Source organism: Phaseolus vulgaris, chromosome 3 (genome assembly GCF_051622355.1).
Source record: "Phaseolus vulgaris cultivar YP4 chromosome 3, ASM5162235v1, whole genome shotgun sequence".
Lineage (NCBI taxonomy): Eukaryota > Viridiplantae > Streptophyta > Magnoliopsida > Fabales > Fabaceae > Phaseolus > Phaseolus vulgaris.
In genome coordinates this window covers 40,513,876-40,531,974 of record NC_143500.1, presented here as the reverse complement: position 1 = coordinate 40,531,974, position 18,099 = coordinate 40,513,876, and the positions used below count along the sequence as shown (strand labels likewise).

General features: G+C 30.8%; 2 protein-coding genes across 4 annotated transcripts; both read left to right on the top strand.

The window, feature by feature from the left end:
* Window positions 1-3,589: 3,589 nt before the first annotated feature.
* Window positions 3,590-8,872, top strand: LOC137807575 (ENTH/ANTH/VHS superfamily protein). Of its 2 annotated transcripts, none has more exons than XM_068608287.1 (16): window positions 3,590-3,893; window positions 4,283-4,394; window positions 4,483-4,552; window positions 4,722-4,819; window positions 5,362-5,503; window positions 5,598-5,698; window positions 5,908-5,991; window positions 6,120-6,170; window positions 6,254-6,319; window positions 6,397-6,462; window positions 6,545-6,625; window positions 6,718-6,795; window positions 7,321-7,479; window positions 7,600-7,675; window positions 8,012-8,127; window positions 8,262-8,872. In XM_068608287.1, exons 2-16 carry the CDS (start codon window positions 4,299-4,301, stop codon window positions 8,619-8,621), a joined length of 1,644 nt encoding a protein of 547 aa, XP_068464388.1. In that variant the 5' UTR covers window positions 3,590-3,893; window positions 4,283-4,298; the 3' UTR covers window positions 8,622-8,872. The 2 variants fall into 2 exon arrangements, with proteins under 2 accessions (XP_068464388.1, XP_068464390.1); XM_068608289.1 differs by having other exon boundaries at window positions 3,597-4,117.
* Window positions 8,873-13,630: 4,758 nt separating this feature from the next.
* Window positions 13,631-16,499, top strand: LOC137807574 (BSD domain-containing protein). Of its 2 annotated transcripts, none has more exons than XM_068608285.2 (3): window positions 13,631-14,280; window positions 15,110-15,297; window positions 15,871-16,499. In XM_068608285.2, the coding sequence occupies exons 1-3, from the start codon at window positions 13,812-13,814 to the stop codon at window positions 16,387-16,389; spliced, it is 1,176 nt and encodes a 391-aa protein (XP_068464386.1). In that variant the 5' UTR covers window positions 13,631-13,811; the 3' UTR covers window positions 16,390-16,499. The 2 variants fall into 2 exon arrangements, with proteins under 2 accessions (XP_068464386.1, XP_068464387.1); XM_068608286.2 differs by having other exon boundaries at window positions 13,633-14,280; window positions 15,113-15,297.
* Window positions 16,500-18,099: the final 1,600 nt, after the last annotated feature.

The window sequence follows — 18,099 nt, the reverse complement described above, 5'->3', positions numbered from 1 at the left end:
TGAGAAAATAAATTCTACTGAAGTATGCTTTATGTATGTTGATAATATTAGTAAATGTTTTGTATTTATAATACAAAAAAAAAAAAAACTATCCTATATTATAAAAAAAAATATGCTCCCAGCCAACAGGGCATTACGTTGTAGAGACACATTTCTATAAACTGTGACCATCCAAAAAAAAAAGCCTAATTTATCAAAGGAAATTCTGACATATCTCTACTGTAAATTATATTAGTAGTATCAGCATTATCTTAGTTCGAGTGAATTTGGATTTAGATAATAATTAAAAATTGTAAGGATAAAGAAAATTAATTTTAGAGTAAAATTGGTATAATTAAAATAATATTTGAATATTTTATTATTAAAATAAAAAAAAACATATAAATAGAAATTCAGTTATTCAAGTTCCATTTTAAAAAAATCACCATCTCTTAGAAAGTTTTTCTCTCTCTCTTCTCTCTAAGATTCTGACCTCCTCGCTCATTATATCAATGATTTGAGTTTGTCATTGGACTCCTGACAGTGAACTCTACAAGATTGCCCGATCAAAATCTTAGATAGAGTAAGTTCATTCTTGACTCATTTTCTTTGGAAATAGTTTTGATCGGGTTAGTTTTGATCTGGTTAGGTTTGCCCTTAGTTAATCTTGTATGTGATGTTTGTATCTTCAGAACTAGTCTTGTTAGCTCAGGTCAGGATCATAGTGGTATAGTTAGATTTGTGATCAAGACTCTTTGGTGCAAGTTAAGTGACCTTGAAGCTTTTGGTAGATTTGAAGTTCTTAGGGAGCATCTGCTCAAGTTCAGGTAAGGAAAGCTAGTCTTAATTTCCAATAGAACACTAGGCTAGAAGATCTGGATGTGGGGGTGACGCGGAAGTTGATTGAGATTTGAATGTGAAATTTGATATATGGTAGATGTTATAAAATTATATTGTTGTTGATTTGAATTAGTAAATGAATGTATTTAAATATTTTGATGAAGTTTGATGAACCACTTAAAGGATAATGTTGTTGAGTATTGGTAGTTTGATATTGATTTATAGTAATTATTTATCTACAGCAGGGACTTTGTTATTTTGGTTTGGTATATTTGATAAAATAACAATTTGAATGAAAATATTGGGTGCACTCTGGTGTATTTTAGCTCACACTAAATTTTTTCATTCAAGTCAATTTGGGTGCACTCTGGTGTATTTTAGCTCACACTAAAATTTTTAGCTCAAGCCAATTAAAAAAATATATAATTTACTATTATTATTTTAGCATAATTTATTTTGGATTATTATTGTTAAATGAATTTTTGTATATATTTGGATGGTTTAGAAAGTTTAAAATATATGTTGTGATTGAATGGTGTATTGATGTGTTAAATGAAGTGTGCAATGATGTGAAAGTGTGATTAAAATATAGCATTTTCAGGAAAGAAAATACCGTTTTGAGATTGTTGTTATGGTGTATTGATCTGTCAGGTCCCAATCCAATGAGACGATCTTGACTCTACTGATATAATAGAATCACATGGATGAAGTTATTCAGTTGGTGAGAGTCTATGGAAGTTCATATGACTTTGTTTGCGGTTTAAAATATAATATGGTCTTTCGGGTCATATGAATCTACCATGTCATACAAGATGATGAGATAATAAGATATTGAGATGTTTATGGGCATGATTATGTGGATTCACAACGAGTAGTATGACAAGTGCGAGTCTCGGAATTCTAATTTTAATACACGAGTCTTCTGGAAGTAGAATCAAGTGTCTAATGTGTTGTGAGTCAGTAGAAATCTGACATGAGAAAAATGAATATTGAATTTTTATAGACACTTGATAGTTATGTGAAATGCATGAGAATTGATGCTTTTATGTGAATGTTTAAAATAGATGATATTACAAGTGATAGAGCTCCTCAGTAAGAAGCTGGATGATGAAAATATTTTTTTTTTAAATAATATATTTTTTTAAAATAATATTTTTTTTATAAATATTTAAAGTCTTATGAAGAAATATATGTTTTAAAATATTATATAAAAATGATAAAAATATGTTTATATATTTATTTTAATATTTTATATAAATTATGGTTATTAAATGTGGGAAAATATTGAGATGTTAAAAAAATCATAAAAAATCACGTAATCAATTAGATTTTTCCGTTTGAGAGATACTAAATATTAGATAAATAAATGAACATTTTAGATTTATAACACGGTAAAAAAACTTACGTTAGGAATATTGTATACTTTCTAAGTTTAAAACTAATTATTTATTTTTTAAAATAATAAATCTGCAATTCTATTTGATCTATAATTAATACCTTCTTTTCCCAAAAGAAATTAAATTTGGTAGTAATTTCCAATTCATCAAAGTTAGCATTACAATTAAAGAACTACTTTATAATTATAAATTTATTTTATAGTTGTGATCTAATAGTTAATGACAGTAATAATAATTAAGATAATAATATCTTCATAAATAAAAAACGATAGTTGACAACACCCTTTAAATAGATCAGGTGTGGCAAAACTAGCCAATACAAGTTTATAGCTAGTTGAAAGATAAAAACTTATAAATTAGTCAGCCTATTAAATTAAAAACGTTTAGTAAAATAATTGATATGCATAAAAATATATATTTATATTTTTTTTATGTAAAATCAAATTTTATTTTATAGACTAAATTACATTTTTAGTTTTGATAGTGGTTTAATTTAAAAAAAAAAATCTAATTCTATTTTTTTAATTTTAAAAATTAAAGAAGTGTATTGAAATAGTGAAATAGAAAAGCATAACAATATTTAAAAGATTAAATTAACACAAAAAATCACTAAAAATAGCTGAAAATTAAGTACAAGTTAAATGCATTTTCTTTAAGAAAAACAAAACAAAGATAAGAAAAAAGAATAATAAAAATAAATGACACATAATACAATGATTTTCTCTATTATAACAATTATTTACTTTTTTTTCTCTCTGAATCACACAACTCAACTAAATCCAGCAATGAAAAAAAGAACTCACCCAAATATCATCATTATCATCCTAATTTTTCTTTCCATTTTTAGTACAAAACAGCTCATCAAGGATTTTTTCAAAGAATATTATTTCCAAATATTTTGTTTGTATGTGATTATGATAATGCTTTTGGTAATCAGGTAATTTGATTTTAATATATAAATATAGAAAAGGAATTGTTTAAAAAGTGAATAGAAACAATCGAAATATGTATTTTGTAATGTAGTTATTAATAAAATAGTGGAGTGATTGCATTAATATAATAACGTATAAGAATTTTGAAGAGTAAAAAAAAGGCGTTAAACAGTGGGGGCGGTGGTTGAAGGCGGTGAGGTGGCAGAAGAGACCAAGAATAGAGACGGTAGAGACAAAAGCAGGGGATCAAATCCCAATTTAACCACGGAACAGTACAACTTCTTACACTACCGTATTTTCTGACACCAAGATTAAGCCAAACCAAAATGCTAATCCTTAATTTTTTGTTGGGCTTCTTCTTTTTCTTCCTTCCAACACCAACAATAATAAATTAAAAAAAAACAATATCATATAATATTATTAATAATATAATTAAAAATTAACATCAGACGCCGACGACCAACCAAACCAAGCCTATATTGTCTGTCGACTTTTCTCTCTCTCTCTCTGGTCTCAGCTACACAACGTTACTCTCTCTCTCTCTCTCTCTCTCTCTCTCTCTCTCTCTCTCTCTCTCTCCCTCTCTCTCTCTCTCTCCCCCTCCGATTCGGCTTCTTCAGCTTCAGAGAGATTTAGTTCTAACCGTAGATCGTGCTCTTGTTTTTGTGCCGAAGAAGCTACTTCTCTACTTGCGGTTCTTCTTCTTCTTCCTCAATTTGATTCGATTCGCTTGTTGCAAAATTCTGTGAGCCCACCTTTTCTCGACAATGCCTTGCTTTTTCTTTTAGTTTTTAAATGACTGTAAGGCCGCGTTTGGCTGTTATATCTCCGTTCTTCTTCATTTTCCTTGTTAATTTTGAAGCTTGTTCGGTTATTGTCTGATTCTCCAAGTTATTCTGAGCTTTGGGGTTATTTTGTTGTCGATGAGGGTTTTGTCCTTAGTTGGATCTGAGTACAGTGATATAACAAGTGCGTTGTCGAGTTAATTTAAGAGATACTCATTACTTACACTTGATTAATTATTGATGCACCGTGTTTGTTTGGCGTCAGATTAGTTGGTTTTTGAATGAAAGGAGTGGGGTTTAGGAATGAATAAATGAGATCTTAATTTTGAGTTTTGGCTGAATTTTGTAGTTAAGTGAGGGAGAGGATGTCGGGTGGCACGCAGAAGAGTCTGAGAAAGGCACTCGGGGCACTTAAGGACACCACAACAGTCTCATTGGCTAAGGTCAACAGTGATTACAAGGTAGACTTATTTGGAGACAGATTCTGTTGGATGGGATCTTTGGATCAGGTGTTTTGTGTTGGTTCTCAATGGGTTTATTGTTTTCCAGGAATTGGACATTTCTATAGTTAGAGCCACAAATCATGTTGAACGTCAAGCGAAGGAAAAACACATACGAGGTTGGTTTTCTCCCTCTCTATGATTCTTTGCAAAGAAATAATTAGTGTGGTGAATTTACTGTTCATTTTATGTTTATGCTATTTGTTATATATTTATGGATTGTGGGAGGAATAATTGTTGGACAATTTAAGGTTTTGATTCCTCTTGTTTCTATGCTCTGTCTTGCAGCTATATTTGCAGCTATCTCAGCTACAAGACCTAGAGCCGATGTTGCCTATTGCATCCACGCTCTTGCCCGGCGATTATCAAAGACACATAACTGGGCAGTATGTGCACCTGTCTTAGATCTTGTGCTAAATATGACGTTTTTTTATATGGACATGAAATCTTGTCAGTATATTCACTCAAAGACCTGGAATGCGTGATGAAACTTTTATGAATTCATTATCTGTTGCTTTTATTCTTTTGTTGCAAAGGTTGTTGAAATGAAATATTACATTCATGAGTCATATACATGAATTATAATGCGTCCCTCACTTCTGGAGGTTGTGCTATGATTTTCACTTTTGACCTTGTTGGCAAATAAAAGTGGGATAAAGAACAATACCAAGATAGTAAATGTTAACGAAAGTTCACCAAGAATGTGTTTAATGACTATGACTATCAGCATTGTTGCAAAAACAAGATCATTTCATCTAGTTCTAAAGCTACTGTATTGTGTGCGCTATATTTGCATGGCAACTTCTGCTGTTCTCAGCTAATTCTTCAGTTGTCTTTTCAACTTCTGTGGTTGTCATGTAAATCACCTCTGAGCATCTGTGTTTTTATTTTGCTTATATTTGGTTGATTGACAAGTGTTTAACTTTAGGTTGCATTGAAAACTTTAATTGTTATTCACCGTGCTCTAAGGGAAGTGGATCCTACATTTCATGAAGAACTCATTAATTATGGGAGAAGTAGAAGTCATATGCTCAACATGGCTCATTTTAAAGATGATTCCAGTCCAAATGGTGCCACTGTCTCTTTCTCATTATTGACTTTATTTTCATTTTCGTTATTATGTTTATTGACTCTGTAGATGTCGATTATTGTTTCATTACACAGCATGGGATTATTCTTCATGGGTGCGCACTTATGCATTATTTTTGGAGGAAAGGCTGGAATGTTTTCGTGTGTTGAAGTATGACATTGAGGCAGACCGCCCTGTAAGTAATTTTTCATTTTATTTTCATAAACTTACCAATTTAACAATTCAGATTTTTCACTTTGAAATGAGTAGTTGAATTAACTGCGTATTATTTATTAATGGGTATTATTCAGTAATAATATGATGGTAAAAGGCCCTCACTTTTCATTGCTATCTCATTAAATACATAAATCTAAATTAGGAAACTTCATTTGTGAATTTTGTCAGAGGACCAAAGATTTGGATACCGCAGAACTATTAGAGCAGTTGCCAGCTTTACAACAACTTCTCAATCGAGTTATTGGATGCCAGGTAAGCTTTTGATTCAAATAGTTCAAGATAGATGAAATTTTTACCTAAAGGCTTGATTGAATGAACAAATTTTACAATGCTGGCATCATAATAATTGTTCAACCTGTTTTAACTTTTATGTGGTGCAGCCACACGGGGCAGCTGTAAATAACTTTGTCATTCAGTTAGCACTCTCAATGGTAGGTCAATTATATAACCATACTATATGCTTTAGTAGTTTTTCCTTTTCCTCCTTTCTAAACGGACTTTGTATTGCATATAGGTTGCTTCAGAAAGCATTAAAATTTATCAAGCTATTAGTGATGGCACAGTCAATATGGTTGACAAGGTATATGTGGTAATTATATTCTTGGATGTGAAGCTTGATGTTCAACTTTCTATGTATTTATGAGACTATTGTAACAGTTTTTTGAGATGCAACGCCATGATGCTCTGAAAGCTCTTGATATATACAGGAGGGTTGGGCAGCAGGTATCTGTAATGGTGTAATTTTCTTTTTCTATTTTTAACTTAATCTACACAGTTACACTAAAGATCCTTTATACAAATCCAGGCTGAGAGACTTTCAGAGTTTTATGAAATATGCCGAAATCTTGATATTGGACGTGGAGAGAAGTTTATAAAAGTTGAACAGGTTTTGGTTTGTTTATGTCTGACATTTTAGCTTGATTTTTCAATAGTTCTTTTGGAAAAACACATACTAAGTTTTTGGTTGGTGATATGAAGCCCCCTTCATCATTTCTGCAAGCAATGGAAGAGTATGTCAAAGACGCTCCCCAGGGACAAATAGTTCGAAAGGATCTGGTATGGAAAACATTGCATAACTGTTTCATGCTTTGGATGTCTCTGTGGCTTTATGTTAAGTTAAGGATGCAATCATAAAAGGCAACACAGAAGAGACACACCAGGGAAGACCCTGTTGGCTGTCTACTACCTAAAACAATGATACAATTCTTTCTGAAAATTTCATTTTCTTTTAATTAAAGTGGTTCAACCATTGTTGCAACCTGGAAAGTCGGTATATACTGAAAATTCAAAATTAATACATTTTGATTGTTCTTTGAGGTATTTATAAGGCCCAACAAAACATTTGGAAATCTTTTCCGTTACCTTAAGAAACATTCCATGTTGATTTTACACACACTACTTTTTCCACAATATTTCGTCTTTCTGCAATGGATTTCATATATTTGTTGTATTTTAGCTTTATCTGTTTGTCATCAACATACTTTTTCTCCTTCCATTTGTTTCAGGAAGCTATGTGTTGCAATGTTATATATAGGCCATATAAATATATTTTACCAACCAGTGGTTCCATATTGAACGCAGGCTATTGAAAATAAAGAAGTTTTAGCTATTGAATATAAAAAGACAACAGAAGTGCAAGAGGAACGCCCACCCTCACCTTCACCTTCACCTCCTCCACCTCCTCCTTCTGAACCTGTGAAAGTGGAAGCACCACCAGTACAACCACCACCTGATCTATTGGTAACTAATTTTTTCTTGTGTGCGTACTTGCCCTGTTTTTTATATAATTCAGATTGATGACTGGTTCTTCTAGTAATGCTTTTGCTGCACTAACAGTTTTTTCTTTTGCTTACTAACTAGAATTTGGAGGATCCAGTTCCAGCTGCTTTAGAGTTGGAAGAGAAAAATGCATTGGCTTTAGCCATTGTTCCCATTGGTAATTTGTTGTTCCTTATCTTCCATTTCTGGTTAATTAATACATTGCATAAAAGCACTTGTGAACCTTAAAAAAGAATTGACAGTAATAATTGGCTCATAGAATTGAACTGAACTCTTTTTCATTTCAAGAAGTGTGATATTTGAAATTATTAGGATTAAGCCTCTTAATATTAGTGGTAGTCATGTGAGTTGCACTCCTGCATTGTTTTCCTTTTCCTGCACTTTGTTGGCAGTTAAGACTAGAAGGTTCAATTTGATATCTACTATTTAGAATATATGTAGGCATATGTCTTGGGGTAAATGTGTATGATGTCTTGTTAATGGTGGTTTTCAGCTGTTGAACAACAACCTTCTGCTGTTTCAAATCCAACAAATGGAACTACAGGATGGGAATTGGCACTTGTTACTGCTCCTAGTTCAAATGAGAGTGCTGCAGCAGCTAGCAAATTGGTAGGCTCTCTTCTACTATGAATTGGTCTGTCTGTCTCAACATTTAATACTTCTCTAGCATAAACACACAAACTTTTTGCATAAACACGTCCTTTTGTTCTTCTGACTATGAGTGATGACCTACTTGGTATCAGGCTGGAGGTTTGGACAAGCTTACTTTAGACAGCCTTTACGATGATGCACTCAGGAGAAACACCCAAAGTGTGAGCTATAATCCATGGGAGTCAGCGCCAGCGGGAAACGCGATGCAACCAACAATGCATGATCCATTTTTTGCCTCTACTGCAGTTGCTGCTCCACATTCTGTTCAGATGGCTGCTATGTCCAACCAGCAGCAAGCTTTCATGTATCAGCAGCAGCAGCAGCAAATGATGATGATGGCCCCTCAACAACAATCAGTAAATCCTTTCGGAAATCCTTATGGAGCCACTGTTCACCCCTATGGCTCAGGTATGCCTGTTCAATCATACAATCCATATACAGGTCTAATCTAGGCATTTCCTGTGGAAAAGAAAAACAAATCCTTAATAAGCTGTTGGAAGAAAAGAAATGAGTACTCTGATTACTCCCAGCTTTTGGTTGGGAAAGAAGAAGAATTGACTTGTATCATACGTTGTGTGTGGCATAGTTAGCTAGAGTGAAAATTCTTTTTGAATAATTAGCAGAGGGAGGGTTTTGATTATATGATTTTTTATGTACAAGGTAAATTGATAATGAGCTTTGATTAAAACCACTTAGTTTCTTATGCCCCTGATTGATCACTTCAACGCTTTAGCAGAAAATTTGTTCTTGATATATTGGAACATATTGTTCTAAGTTGCCATTTCCTTTATACGGTGGTAAGTATATTCATTATGTGATTGTTCTGCAATTTGTTCAATGAAATTATGTCAAAGTCTAATAAATGTATAATTTTGGTTTGATGAACTATTTTTTTCTTCATAGCCATGTGCAATGTTATATTCTGTAAGACGTTTGTATAAATATTTAATTTAATTTATACTCATTTTTTCCTCGAAGGGTGAACTATAAAGAAATCATATCTAAAAGACTAAAACAAACAAAAACACTGGTCAATTGTGTCATGGTTTAACACAATCATACTCGTAATCTTTTCAGATGTGTTGTGATAAACTGTTCCTCAAGTCTTTGACAGCTCTACTGTTTTTTCTTGATAAAGTCTTCGCTATATCATTGTTGTTATGCCCTTTTTTATCTTTTCAAAGTGAGACAGTGATGGCTTCCTCACCTATCATTGATTTGATATAAGATTAAGCTTATGAGACATCTTAATTTAAATTGAAGATGGATAAACATTTACTTTTTTTATTTCACGAGTTTTTTCAAGGAGAATATACGATATTAAAGTTTGTTATATCTACCTGATTACCACAGGTTGTGCACTTTATGTTTCATTGTGAAGATGTTAGATTTAACTAATTGATTATTTAATTTTTAACTATTAATACTTATTCATATTTTTTTGGTTAATGATAAATAAATTTAACTTCTAATCACTGAAAAATTATGTTAATTGTTTGTATAAAGTATTAGTAGCTCCTTCCACATAAAATTTATTAAAATCTTTTATTTTAATTTAGGCTACTTATTTTTCGTAGTTTTCAACTACTTTTCTCTTTCTATATTAGAGATAAAAACATGGAATGGTTACTATTTAAGCTCAAATACGTATGACTTTAAACGTTGTTTAACTATTATTTTGTAAGTTATCTCAAAACCATGTTAACAACTTATTCAGCTCGAAATTTTAAAGCTAGATAGTCATCACTTAGTTGGGTTACTGCTGTAAATAGCATTTTATTGCATAACAAAAACAACAATTATATTCTTAAATATATTTCACATCTATACAAAACTTATTTGATTTAATGTTTGTAAAAAATTTATTATTTTTAGATTTTTTATATTTTTTTATCACTAATTATAATTATTATAGTGCTAACACGGTGAACAAAATGAATATTACTAATTTAAGATAGGTAATATAGTAAAAAAATACTTTTAAATAGTCTTTTTGATACATATTTCGATTAAGTAATGTATTTATATTTTTAATATTTTTTTTATATAAGGTAATCATCTATTTATTTTTTTTACTTTTCAATTCATCGTTTTATTTTTAAAATATTGTACATTTTTTTAAAAATTATAATGTATACGCTTATAAGTTATTTCTAATACAGTACTTTTGTCTGGAAACAAAATCGCTGCTTGTAATGTATTAAAAGTAAATTATATCATAATTAAATAAAATTGATGAATTGAAATGTAAAAATAATACAAAGTATTCTCTTAAAAAACTATAAGTACCTAAGATATAATTTTTTTTAAAGGTGTAATGTTAGAAGTAAATTAAAATAATACACCAAAAGCAATAGAAACAATCTAAATAGTATACTAAAAACTAAAAAAAAAAAATATAAAAATAAGTGTATGTAATTAACCTCATACATGTACATGTGTACGTGTGTGTTATAATGTAAATATATTACTTAAGTACATTACTATATATAATTTAGTTATTTTAGTTATCTTGATTATATTATTTGTAAACACTAAAAAAGAATATTAAGAAAAATAAAAAAGGATAAAAACTAAAATTAGACAAAACCATATTTACATACATTGAAACATATTTATACCTTAATATTATCATATTAAAATATTAACTCAATTTCTTAAAAGTATACTTTACTAGTTCTTAAAGTCATTGGCCTTATGTAAAGGTTTATTACTATTAATGAAATTGCTGCCCCATGGAAAGGCATTACTATAAATTGAACTTTGAAGAACATTTTTATTCTATTAAGTTACAAATATATCAATGTTTTAAAAAAAATCATACACGACTAAAATATATATTAAAGAATATTTTTTATTATATTTAAACATTTAAAAAAAAAATATTTCACGTTAAAAGTTAGTAAAAACTTAAAAATATAAAGGTATTTAAGTAATTGGAATGAAATTAAGTTAGTATCGAGTTACACAAGTCTTCCAAAATCCATTTTTAAGACACTTAAACTTTGTTTTGAACTTTAACTTCAGCTTTGAAAAATAAGTTATATTTGTATAACCAGTTCCATATTGGATTTTGCAATTGTTTATATAGTTTGATGATTTGAGTTTATTGTAATTAAAGTAATTATTATTATGATGGTCATTTATCTTTAAACCACTTCAAACTATATTTGATTTGGTGTGATGGTCATTTATTTTCAAACCACTTAGAATGATGGTGATGATCGCTTATTTTCAAGCGACTATGATATGATGTGGCAATTGTTCAAACAATTTCAATTTATGATGATGAACTCTTATTTTCAAATGACTTTGTATTGATCTGATGTGATGATATTTTATTTTCAAGCAATCTCATGGTCGTTTTGTTTTCAAACGACTTTGTATAGTTTTGATCCAATGTAGTGACAATTTATTTTTAAACAATCTCGAACAAATTTGGATTTTTTTTCATCCGGTGATCGTTTATTTTCAAACAACTCCAGATAATGATTATTTATTTTCAAATGACTTTGTGTTATGATCTTATGTGATTGTTGTTTATTTTCAAACAATCTTAGATAATTAAATTTTTTATCCGATGTAGTGACCGTTTATTTTCAAACAATCTCACGGATTATCCGATGTGATGATTATATTTTCAAACTACCTCAAATAATTTTGAATGTAATTTTTTATATATGAAAAAAAAAATTATTTCAAGAATATGTCTCATTAAAACCTTACTCGAAAACATACTCCTTAGGGACAAAATTCGAGTTAAGAAGAAAAAGTACATAATTCCATTACAACAATTTGAATTTGAATAATTTATATTACATGTAGTATTATTCATGACCTTCGTTTCATCTTCTTCATCGGTTATTGCCATGTCCCGTTTGCAGATCTCTCCCATGGCTTTTGTCATCCTTCATTACTTTATAATGTCACTTTCGCTCAAGCTTGATGAAGACCTACAGTGGGTGTCAAATGTTCTTGATAGAGATTATCCAAATGTTCTCTACTTCTCTATTGATGGATTGTCGTGCTTTGTTCGATGAAGATCGGATCTATTATGAATTATTGTGTTTTGTTTGATGAGGACGAGTGAGTTATTCACTTATAAAAATATTCGATATTCCAAATTAATATGAACTTAAAAATGTAAGACTATCTCGATAATATGAAATATTCAATAAATTGATTACTAAATATTGAACAACAAACTAAATATATATTATATTTTCATTATTGATTTTAAAAAAGTAATCCTATTATGTTTTATATGTTATTTATATATAATAAATACAGCAAATTTGAAAAGACAATCCATTAATAATCTCTTTTTGTTGCATTGCACATCAACGTTTCATAATTAATAAATGGGATCCCACCCCTTATTATTTTCCTGTTTCTAGCTAAATAAAATAAATACAAAAGGAAATATATAAGTTTCAGTTTTTAAATATTGAAAATCTTGGCTAAATAATATTAAAATATTTTTGCTTAAAAAATATCCAAAATTGATTTAATTTAAAATAATGCATGAAAATAAAAATATAACAGTAACAAACCTTAAATATATTAAAATGAATGTTCCCAAAATAAGAAAAAAAAAACGGTAAATATAGTTAGTTTACTTGATCAATCAGTTTATTGAATTCAGATCAAAATGTGAACTATCAATAACAAACTAAATAAATATTATGGTTAGAATTTGTGAAATCAATATAAGAAATATTTATGCTTATATTGTATATTTTTTTTTCATAATTGAAAATGATTAAATTACAATTAAATAAAAAGTAAGAGCTATTAAAATTTATAATTTTCAACGAATGCATCAGAGATTATCGGTTTGAGTTGTTTAAAGTTTTTTCAGTTGAACTTTGTTGTATTTTTCTTGGTAGTGATTATTTGGAGGAAAACAAAAAAGATAATTGATACATCAAACCACAATATATTATAAAAAAACAAAAAAATTCAAGTTTTTTGTTATACACTAATATATAAAAATCCTAATAAACTATTTTTTGTTTTTCATAATTCAACTTATAATCTTATATAACAGCATTATTTTCTTTAATATAACTAAAGTCAACCGAAGTTAGAAATTAATAAAAGACATTAGGTCAAAGATATAGAAATTGAAAAGGCAGTTGCAGTTGTGCGAGATTTACGTTGTACCTACGCAAACATTTAGGTATTTATCTAATCTTAATTTATAATTCTCCCATGACAAATAGTTTAGTTATTTCAAATACAAATATTTTTTAATTGGAAAATAGTATAATTAATTATATTTTATAGAGTTCTTTTAAATATTTTTAAAAATATTTCCAGGTGTCAGAATATTTTAAAATATATTAGTTTTTTAAATAAATTTTGATATTAAAAAAACAGAAAAAATTAAAAAATTATATCACAATATTAATGATTTATCTTTTTAGATATATATATATATATATATATATATATATATATATATTGAGCTGGAGAGATAAAACAGAAATACAGTGTTCTTATGCAAACCCTTTGAAATCGATTTCAATTGTTGAACTCAACAACTACTTCCTTGGTATCCAAAACTGAGTTACTCATCATTCTGCAGGAGAAAACAACACGAACAATTCAGAGACACAAAATAATAGAAATAAAAAAAAATGTCTTGGCTCTTCAAGTCCAACGATCCTGACCCTGAATCTTCTCAGCTCAGGGACCGCACCGTTACCCAATCTTCTTCTCCGCCGCTTCCCGCTGCCGATCTCCACGGCGTCAAGGATGACATATCCCATATTTTCCGCGGCGTGGCCAACTTCCTCGCTCCGCCGCCGTCCTCTTCTTCTTCCTCCTCCGCTGATTCCTCATCCTCCTCTCAAGCTCTGAGTGGAATCCGGAACGATCTCGTGGAGATCGGTGGAAGTTTCAAGAACTCTCTCTCGCTAATTTCCACGAACAAAGCCGTCACTGGAATCTCCAAATTCGCTTCTCAGTTGTTGCAGTTGGAGTCTGATCAGCAACAAAGTAACGACGACGCGGTGCCTGGAACGACGGAAGATGTTGTGCGTTTCGTGAAGGAGATTTCTGCGCGGCCTCAGTACTGGACCGAATTCCCCTTGCCGCTCCATAACGGTACTTCGAGTTCGTTTCGATAATAATACATGTTATTTGTTAATTGTTTTGATCATGTTTATCTGTTTTCTTAATTGAATATTATCCGTATAATATGAGAGCGTTTGTAATTTAACCGTGTGGTCATGAAGTTTGTGTGGTCATGCAGTTTTTGCAGTGGAGCCTCTCTGGCTAATTGGCTAGATCTCATGAGTCCGGTGGTCATTTTATAAGCTTATAATTGCTGTGGTAACTAACGAGTTATTACATTCATGCATGCATCGTAGGCAAAAGAAAATTGAAATTGGTATAGCTTATGGTTTTGTGTGATTTCATAAATAAATATGAATCCTGAGTAGGTTAAATTGAGTGGAGATATAGAGATTGTAAGGGATGTGTGGTTATCATGCTCTTTTACTGAGCTGGTAGGTCAGGATATTAACAAAAAAAACTCTAGTCTCTCCTATGTATATGTGAAAACCCCTTAAACGATTTCATAAAAGAAAATTATTTTGTGGAGTAATTTTTGGGCATTTTCTTCATTTATACTTGACAATGGAGGATCTATTTGTTATTTACCTGATAAGCTCTTTCCCCGTTTCTGATTTTGCAGAACTTAATCTAGTTCACACTCCCAGTCATTACGAAATCCTAAAACTTGTCTGCTAACGATAATATCTCTTTTTTAACTCTTAAGCAAACTTTCTTTTAATGAAAGTGGTTTTTGAATTTTTTATTTTTGAGATAGCATGAGTCCAAGAAACCAAAACCACTCATTTTCTTTTATTTATTCTAACCGAATTTGTATTGAGATTGGTGGACCTTAATTCTGAAATTTGACTTGTTGCAGCAGATTTTAGCATGTCCAATTCTCAGAGAGAACATGCATTGGCTATAGAACGGCTGGTACCTGAATTCGTTGCACTAAGACTGAATCTTTGCAGTTACATGAACGTGGAGAAGTTTTGGATGATCTATTTTTTGTTAATACTTCCGAGACTAAATCAGCATGATCATGAGTGCCTATCAACCCCCAAGGCAAGTCTTTCTTTACCAATATTGCCTTATTGAAGTTCCCTTAGAACTTGAAGATGTGAATTATTCATGCATGCTAGTCAGATCAGTCAATATACTTTAGGAAACCTTGTTATTTCTAAATTACAAATGCAAAACTTCTATAGAACTACTAAAAATTGTTATAGCCAAGAGAATACAGAGCAGTGATACAAGCTATACTTTATTCTATTTCTATATGCTTAATTGAATTGATCCTCTAGTCTCTCCTCCCCCACCCCCTTTGATTATACAGCTTGTTTATGATACATGAGTGAATAGCAGACCAGTATTCATGGGTCTGGTAATCTTTTTGATAAATTATGTCTTCGGCCAGAAGTTTTAGCATTTGTCTTTGTTTATTCTATGACTTTCTCTCCAGATGTGTTGGTTCTATAAACAACTTTTCAGATTATCGTTTACTGCACCCAACAATTATGGGATTGAAGATAGAGTCATGGATAATTATCTCTTTTAGTCTGTTGTACAAGTTTGGGTAGAGACAATCTCTAAATGATCGCCATATCATTCATGTTCTCCCATTTTTTCCTTTTGTAGATTGTTGACGCAAGAGACGTGCTTGTCCAGAAACTTGGAGAGAGGAAAAATTTGCAAGCTGAAGAAAGTGGAAAACATGGGACTGTGGATTCAAATCAAGAGGTTAGGGAGAACCGTGAAAGAGAAAGTATCTCGTTTGAGCAAAACCAGGTTTTGACTGAGGTTACAAATGCAGTAGAAGGTTTAGAAGTTAATGACACAGTTAGTACTGAAAAATGGTTGGAAGATACGGATATTGATGCTAGTTCATTTGCTTCCTGTACAAAACTTCAACAGGAGGAAGAGGATGTGTCATTCAGTGACCTAGAGGATGACGGGAGTTATAGCTCCGATAAATTATCAAGCTACAGGGAGACGCAGGACATCAGGGGTTCATCCCCTGAAGGTGCTACTACTAGTGACTGGGTGCAGCTGCATGAAAGTTCTGTGAGAGATGGCAGGAAGAAGGCTATTCCTTTAAAAGGTAAGGATTCAGAAGATGAGTCAAATGATTGGCTCACTATTGATGATTTTTATTAGTTAGGCTTTCTTTGATTCACCAACTTGTAAAGGTTCAATATTTTTCAGTTATCAATGGCTCTGTATTTAGGGAGTACGATTATATAAATTAAAGTATTTTTGTTTTTTTATTCACACGTACATACTTTTTGTCAGTACAAGACGGTTGTGCATTTGGTAAGACATCATTCATTTGTTGAAAGTGTACCATGCAAACAAATTAAAGATTTCAACAATAATTTTAATTTGGAAGTTTCTGTTAGTTGATCAGTAACACAAAACGTTGACGTCAAACTGTGTGTCGTAAAAAATTGGATTTGATTGCAATGAGTGTTACTTTTGAAAATAATTTATCCTTATAAAAATTTAGATGTCACAGAGAATGAATTCTTTAACGTACGATTGAATAATACAGTAAAAATGTGTGGTGAAAGTACACTAACATGAATTTTACCACGAAAACGATGATTTGAGTTTAGTGATTAGGGAGTTATTGCAATAAAGAAATTTTAGGAAAAGTAGAGTTTAAGTCATGTTATCTGTACTTTTAAGTGTTTTATTTTCTACTTAAGAGTCCCTGACCATACTAAGATTGAGATAGAGAGAAAAGTAGAGACGAAGCAATAATAGCATAGTGGAAGTTGTAAAATACACATCCACTAATCGGAAGCACAAAGAATGGGGTTTGGTTTGAGTGTGGTACATTGCTTATATAGAAAGGCCTCCACAGAGAAACATTATGGGGAATCTGGCCCCAACAAAATCCTGCCAGAAAACATGCAAACCCCTTACCCCTTACGAAGGTCGTGCGTAACCTCCAATTCCCATGGATTTCTCCGAAGAAGGATGCTCCCTACAGATGAGACAGACATGTCTGGTCTCTCATGAGAGTTACTGCAGTTCTTAACTGATTACCATTTAACTCTGTAATTCTAGTTTATTTATAAACTTGGTATCTAATACTCTACTCAGTCATAATAATGTAGGATCCAATTTATAATAAAATGGGAGACCAAATTCAAATTTTGGTGATATTACAGTAACGTGAAAGATGCAACTAAGCTTTAATTTCATTTCGCATTATCTTGTGGGCATCTGCTGAGTTGCTAAAACGACTTCGATTATATAGTAATAATAGATGACGTAATAATAGAAACGATGTAATTTTCTTATGGAGTTATTATTTTTCAAATGAGAGAACAAGGTAATATATATGAAGATACTAAACTGACTCTATCAGTTTAATATGCTAGGATCAAGATAGTGGTGGAGAGTTTGAAAATTTGTATGAGTTTTTAAATTTAAATATAGTTGTCACTATTCTACACACAAAACAATTTGACTGATAAAAACAATCATGAATAGTAAATACAGATAAAGAAATAACTGAAATAAAGGTCAATTGGATGGAAAGGAATTGAGTAGGTTAGAATAGAACAAAAAGAAAGTTACTATTTCATTATGTTTTAGAATGGAGAAAAACAAAATAAGTGCACCACCCAATATAAAACTCTTATGAAACCTATTACAAACCTATTTGTTTCTTTCAACTCTTACATCAGCTGAGTAATTTATGGCCATAATTTATAGCTATGTCAAATACGATCGTAGCAAAGATACAGTCATAAAATAAAAATAAAATATAAATGTGAGTTAATATTTTGATTAAATATCTAATAATAATAATGATATATCAATAGTTCAATATTATGTCTATTAAACCCATGTAAT

Excerpts from the sequence above, each read along its gene's own strand:
- LOC137807575 (XM_068608287.1), top strand. The coding sequence starts at position 4,299 with ATGTCGGGTGGCACGCAGAAGAGTCTGAGAAAGGCACTCGGGGCACTT. Across the intron at positions 6,626-6,717 it reads AGTTTATAAAAGTTGAACAG|CCCCCTTCATCATTTCTGCA; the intron begins GTTTTGGTTTGT and ends GGTGATATGAAG. Across the intron at positions 7,676-8,011 it reads TTTAGCCATTGTTCCCATTG|CTGTTGAACAACAACCTTCT; the intron begins GTAATTTGTTGT and ends GGTGGTTTTCAG.
- LOC137807574 (XM_068608285.2), top strand. The coding sequence starts at position 13,812 with ATGTCTTGGCTCTTCAAGTCCAACGATCCTGACCCTGAATCTTCTCAG. Across the intron at positions 14,281-15,109 it reads CCCCTTGCCGCTCCATAACG|CAGATTTTAGCATGTCCAAT; the intron begins GTACTTCGAGTT and ends GACTTGTTGCAG. Across the intron at positions 15,298-15,870 it reads AGTGCCTATCAACCCCCAAG|ATTGTTGACGCAAGAGACGT; the intron begins GCAAGTCTTTCT and ends TTCCTTTTGTAG.